The sequence below is a fragment of the Benincasa hispida genome, chromosome 7 (genome assembly GCF_009727055.1).
Source record: "Benincasa hispida cultivar B227 chromosome 7, ASM972705v1, whole genome shotgun sequence".
NCBI lineage: Eukaryota > Viridiplantae > Streptophyta > Magnoliopsida > Cucurbitales > Cucurbitaceae > Benincasa > Benincasa hispida.
Window position 1 is genome coordinate 14,107,204 of NC_052355.1, and position 6,268 is coordinate 14,113,471.

The 6,268-nt window shown below is 33.6% G+C and overlaps 2 protein-coding genes across 3 annotated transcripts in view; one reads left to right on the forward strand and one right to left on the reverse strand.

Annotated features, from left to right (window-relative positions):
• The window catches only part of LOC120081864 (ATP-dependent DNA helicase homolog RECG, chloroplastic), a 51,653-nt gene extending 48,036 nt beyond the window's left edge, over positions 1 to 3,617 (reverse strand). The window contains exons 1-2 of one of the 2 annotated variants that reach the window (XM_039037039.1): positions 3,334 to 3,617; positions 92 to 637 (exon numbers count right to left, since the gene is read on the reverse strand). In XM_039037039.1, coding sequence (XP_038892967.1) covers positions 92 to 637; positions 3,334 to 3,576 — 789 coding nt within the window. In that variant the 5' untranslated portion in view covers positions 3,577 to 3,617. The remainder of the gene's footprint in view (positions 1 to 91; positions 638 to 3,333) is intronic. The other variant, XM_039037040.1, reaches the window with a different exon arrangement.
• Positions 3,505 to 5,972, forward strand: LOC120081866. Its single transcript, XM_039037043.1, has 2 exons — positions 3,505 to 3,630; positions 5,720 to 5,972. The coding sequence occupies exons 1-2, from the start codon at positions 3,538 to 3,540 to the stop codon at positions 5,960 to 5,962; spliced, it is 336 nt and encodes a 111-aa protein (XP_038892971.1). The 5' UTR covers positions 3,505 to 3,537; the 3' UTR covers positions 5,963 to 5,972.
• Positions 5,973 to 6,268: the final 296 nt, after the last annotated feature.

The following is a 6,268-nucleotide window of genomic DNA, read 5'->3' on the forward strand; positions in this document are numbered from 1 at the left end:
ATGCTACACAAATTAAATGATTATATATCGATATTTGAGGCTTCAGCTGTTCTTCAAATAAGATAAAAAGAATAGAAACAACAAAACTCACTGTGTGAAAGCCACTATCATCAAGTTGGCGCTGGTGCCTCTTACTTAATCCAGAAATGCAACCAACTGGTTGGTCAAGAAATGACCTGCTAGATACTGCATTATTTTGAGATTTTAACTCCGTTTTTGACGAATCTCCTTCCACAACCGAATTACTCAATATGGTTCCAGTCTCAATATTCATAGGCAAAAGAGATGAACCAGCATTTAAATTATATTCTTCACTTACTGAAGAATTTCCTACATCTGGAAGGACAGAATACAGAGAAGACAGGGTTCCATCCAGACTATCTTGTACCAACTCTTCACAAGTTGAATTCAAAAGGAAGTTCTCACCGCTTTTAGCTGCTAAAAGACTTGCAATATCTGAATAGCATGAAGAGCCATCAAATAATTCAACAGGAGGAGAACTTCCCAAAATGATGGATGGAAATTTTTTACATGCTATAGAAACAATGCAATCATCGTCTTGATCTGATGGAATTGAATTTGATTGATTGTTGTATTCTCCATTCTCAATACAACCATCATGAGCCATAACTGAGATCTATAAAAAAAAACCAAATCTAAATATATCAAAGAAAAGTTAGATATCAACTCATAATTATCTATGAAACAGAGTTTTTTTTTTTTTCTGATCATCTATGAAACACGGTTGAAGAACCAAAAATTGCATAAAATTTAGTGCTGCTTCAATGCCTATACCCGAGGAATCCACCATGATTTCAAAAGGTTTAGAAAAGTCTAGGAGTGCTAAAACTGGGCTGGATGTAGGAGTCCTTCAAGAAGATTGAAGCTATATAGTTGATCCTCACCCCAAGTGAAACTACCCTTGTTTAAACAGTAAGTAAAAAGCAGCAATAGTACGAAGTTTTAAATAAATTCTCTGTTATAATAAGCTAATTCCAAGAAACATTGGATATCTTTTACATGCTGGGGTATTTGCCAAGTTTTAATAGCTTCAATTTTCTTAGGGTCAACTGAAATTCCTTCTTTACTAATTAAAAAACCCCAAGAAATTTGAGGTGTTAAAAACTGCATTTCTTAAGATCGATAATCAACTTGTTTTCATGTAAATAATCAACTTTGTTGTAGTTGTCCTGTGTTAGTTTCAAGCTCTTGTACCACTTTGATTTTGGCCATGTAATGGCTTTGTAACGGCTCTTATTTGTTCTTGGAACCTCGGTTTTGGTTTGTCTTGATTGTATTGGAAATGATGAGAGTGTTAAGGGGATGTCAACCTAGTTGAGATGTCCTGGTACACTCGCTGATCCTAAAGCTTTAGTTTTGTCTCTTCATTATATTTGTACTTTCAAATTATATTGTCTCATTTCATTGTCTTTAATGAAGAAGCTCGTTTCCTTTTCCTAAAAAAAAGAAAAAAGAAAAAAGAGTAGAAGTGTGAGACGCTCATCATGAGAATGACTGTTAATAAGAATTTCATCCAAGTAAGCAACTAGAAATTTATTTAAACAAGGTTACAAGACTTGGTTTATAAGGCGCATAAAGGTACTACTTACTAGGTGCATCACACAACCCGAAAGGCATGACAATCCATTCAAAAAGTCTTTCAATAGTTTTAAAAGTAGTTGACCATTCACCCCCTGGTTTAATACAAATATGATGATAACCGCTTTTTAAGTCAATTCTGGAAAATATGGAAGCTCCTCCTAATTGGTCTAAGGGATCACTTAGTCTAAGCATAGAGAAATGGTATTTTATGGTGATCTTGTTTATTTTGCGACTATCAACACAACCTAAATGATCCATCTTTTTTAGGAGCTAAAAAGGCAGGAATAGCACAGGGACTAAGACTTGGCTGGATACGTTTGGTCAGTAGTTCTTGAATTTGTTCATGTAGGATTGCATATTGTTTTGAACTCATTTTCTAGTGTGCTAAATGAGGGAGGGTGCCACCTGCAATGTGGTCAATTCAATACTGGATATTTCGGAGTGGAGGGAGCTCAGTCAGTTCTTAGTTGAGGTAGGAAATTTAGCCAACAGTGTTGAAATTTCAGGGGTAGATTTGTTGGTACTTCAAGAAAACATTTTTTTTTTTTTTTACAACAAATGCTACTAACGGCTGTTTATGTTTGAGAAATTCTGTTTTATGAGTGAATAAATAACTGGGAATGGCACTCTAATACCACTTGATGCACACATGTGAAAGAAACCTCTAGTATTATTAAATCGTCCTGAAAAGTACAATATGCTGCCATAATTATTGAAATGGCAGTAGCTAACTTGGTAGAACTAGGATAAAAGCAGCTGTAAAGGTAGCTAGTTAGTAAATTAAAACTTTTTTTTTTTAATAAAAACAAGGCTTTTATTGAGAAAAAGGAAAGAATAGACGGGCATATAAAAAATCCAGCCCACAAGAACTCCTTCTACAGGAAGGGACTCCAACTATGCAAAATAATACCTATAGAATAGTTACAAAAGGTCTTTGAAATGGAAGCCTACAAAGAAACATGAAAGCGAATAAGGGAATAAGGGAATAAACTTCACTAGGGTCCTTGTTTACCCTTCTAAAAATCCTGTTATTCTACTCACCCCACAAAACCCAAAAGACACACAAACCCCAGCAAACCACAAAAAACGACCCTTCTCCCACGTGGTGGATTGAGGAGGAACTCCCCGATCATAGCACTAGCATCCCTCTAGCAAGCAAACGAAAAGCTGAATGTTTGAATAAAACGCTCCCAAATAGAACTAACAAACTTGCAGCACCAAAGATTATGATCCACCAAAGAACTTAAAAGAAACAAAGCTACTCAATAAAGACTTTAAAAGAAAGAAAGAATGTAATAATACAAGAAAAGACAAGAAAGGCCAAGAACATCAACTCTAGGGATTTTTTTTTTTTTTTTAATGGAGCGGTTACCTCTCAGTATTTTCTACAACTTTCTAACAAAAATTCTAGAGTTGATTCTTTGGAGATTTCTCCTTTAGTCACGTACGCTACACCAAATTGCATTCCGGAAGAGGAAAAAAACAGAGAATCCTTCAAATAGCGATAAATTATTTTCTCAAATATCTGAAGGCCAAAGAAGTTAAATCTTTCGCCAAAAGCTCATAATGATGTACTAGACAATGCAAAAAAATTTGCGGCCAAGCAACCATCTATCGAAGAAAACATAATGTTCACACCAACTAGCTAGTTTGATGAAGTAACAATTAAAACTGCCAACTGGAAATATAACAAAAGAACAACTTCGTCTTCAACAGACATCGATTGCGTACCTTATGAAGCAACCTGGGTCGATTCGAGATGCTTGCAGTGACGTATTTACCTACCTCAAACAGATTACCTGCAAACTTGTGCGTTGTTCTTAAGCACGATTTTGGTAGCATGGAGAGAAGATAATGGGACCTGAGACAGAATAGGTGATGCGCTAATCTACCAGTCTGAATTTGGTATTTCGCCATAGTTTCAAGCAGTTCATAATGAGATATCGTAATGCCCCATGCTTTCACCCACACCATTCTGGTAGCCGTTCTCGATATGCAAAGATACACTTCCAGTCCACCCCTCTCAAGGTTAAAGGGCAAATTCGTAACTTTACGTTTTGGGAAAATTTCAGCTGTAATCTTACATTCATCTTTTTAAAACATCATGATTATTTTGTGTGCACGTTGTCTTTCTTATTGATTTTAGTTTTAATTTCATTAATTATAACACTTATAAAAAATGAAATAACTAAAAACATGCATTGTTAAGCTGATTAGGTGTTTATAATTTTTATAAATTAACCTAAATGGCTTGTAATGTTCATTCATTACTTTTATATAACTCTTATATAGCTTGTAATGAACCAAACATATATGTTTTCATACACCCTTATACTATAATACTTATAATACAAAGGTGATGCATGAATATGCTTAATGCATACATATATTATAACAATGGCACGTTTGTAATGAGTCTCAATACAAAGTTAATGATGATAAGGCTAAAAAAAATCTCACATAAGGTATTACATTATTTCCCATTGATACCGAAATTAAAATGATTGTTTGCATAGAAAGAAGACACTTCTGACATGAGATGACATAAAGATAAGCAAGTTGAAACGAAGGAAGTGTTAAGACATCTAACTGATGGAGAGGGGTGGAAATATTTTGATCACAAATTTTCTCATTTTGCTTTAGATACCCAAAATGTTCATTTAGGATTAGCTTCAGATAAATTTAATCCATTTGGGAATATGAGTACTTCATATAGTATATGGCCTGTGGTGATAATCCCTTATAATTTTTCACCTTGAAAATGCATGAAGGAGACAAACTTCTTCATGTCTTTGCTTATACCTGATCCAAAATCTCCTGGAAAGAAAATTGATGTTTACTTGCAGTCGTTGATTGAAGATATGAAAGAATTATGGACTATTGGTGTACGAACTTATGATTATGTTACCACTAAGTTTTTTCAACTATATGCGACCTTATTGTTTACTATTTTTACGAAATAAATTGTATGTAATATATATTGAAAAAAATATATATGCGACAACTTGGTAGGCACATTGTTAAATATTGAAAAAAAAACAAAGGATACAACAAATGCTCGGTTAGATCTATAAGATTTGAAAATAAGAAAGGATTTACACTTGATACAAGTTGATAACAGATTCGTAAAAGCCACATGCAGCATACACATTAACTAATAGTACAAATTGCGTTTTGTAAGTTTTTTAAATCAGTGAAATTTTCTGATGGATTCACGTTGAATATATCACGACGTGTGAATGATAAAGATGGAAAAATATCGGGGCTGAAAATACACAATTGCCATATTTTGCTTTATAGACTTCTCCCTATTGGTATTCGAAGATACCTACCAAAGAACGTGACCACTGCTATTGTTGAATTGTGTGCATTCTTTCATGACTTATGTGAAAAAACAATATGTGTAAGTGATTTGAACTGGCTACAAGCAGACATCATAGTCATACTTTGTAAATTGGAGAAAATATTCTCATCTGTCTTCTTCAATGTAATGGTACACCTTGCTGTTCATCTACCATATGAAATCGAAGTGGTGGGTCTAGTTAGCTACAGTTGGATGTATCCTATTGGAAAAAGTTTATGAACATTAAAACAATTTGTATAGAACAAAGCACGTCCTAAGGGGTCTATAGCGGAAGCAAATGTAATGAATGAAGCTTTTGTTTGTGATATCTAAGTGGGATTGAGATGAGATTCAATAGAGATGAACGAAATGATGATAACAGTTTCGATTGTGAGATATTTGGTGAATTTGAATTGTTTGGACAGAGGGTATGACCATTAGGTGTGTCAACTTTACAGAAAATACCAGGGGAGGAAAAGCATATTAAACAATGGTACATTCTTCACAATTGTAAAGAAATAACAGATTATCACAAGTACGTTACAAATTTTATAATTTTCTAACTTCTAAGATAAATTCTTTGATATAACTTTCTATGATAAATTCTAGGTAAACTTGAGGTTAATTCATTGTGAAGCTCAAAGTGCCTCTGACTTATATATAAGACATTAGCACAAATTTCCTATTTGGTTTAGAGCTTAAGTATACATAGCATTGGAAGTTGAGAGGTGATTCAATATTTATGGTCATTTTTAACGTATAATGAATTATCAGGTTCTACAATTGCATGAGAGAGAAGATCTATCTGATGATTTCTTTTCACTTGTAATGGGACCTTCGTCTGAGGTGTGCTCTTACAATGGATGCATTGTTAATGAGGTACGATTTCACACTATAGAGCGTGATAATGGTCGAGTTACACAAAATAGTGGAGTCCTTGTGGCCGAGGAAATAAGTGGTAATGGAAGTTTTGACAACAATTTCAACGTTGTCTTAAATGATGTCCTAGATTTCTAATATGCTAATAGAAGACATGTTTTTATGTTCAAGTATAAATTGTTAGAAATAAATAACAATAAAAGTAATAGGATGTTGGGTCAAAAGTCCTAAAACTCGCCGTTTGTAAACTTTAAACATATTTCCATTTACAATAAAGATGTTATTGAGATTGTTTCAATAAAGTTGTTATTGAACATATAAATTGCATTTATAGATTCCTAAATCTAATAAACTAACAAATCCATGGCTATAAAATGAATACTTAAACTTTATATAGAGACATAAAAGAGGATCAAATTTGAGAATATAGCCAAAATGGTCTAT

Bases quoted from the DNA above. Each gene is read 5' to 3' on its own strand.
- LOC120081866 (XM_039037043.1), top strand. From the start codon at position 3,538: ATGAGATATCGTAATGCCCCATGCTTTCACCCACACCATTCTGGTAGC. The intron at 3,631-5,719 runs GTTAAAGGGCAA...ATGAATTATCAG, and splicing joins TCCAGTCCACCCCTCTCAAG to GTTCTACAATTGCATGAGAG.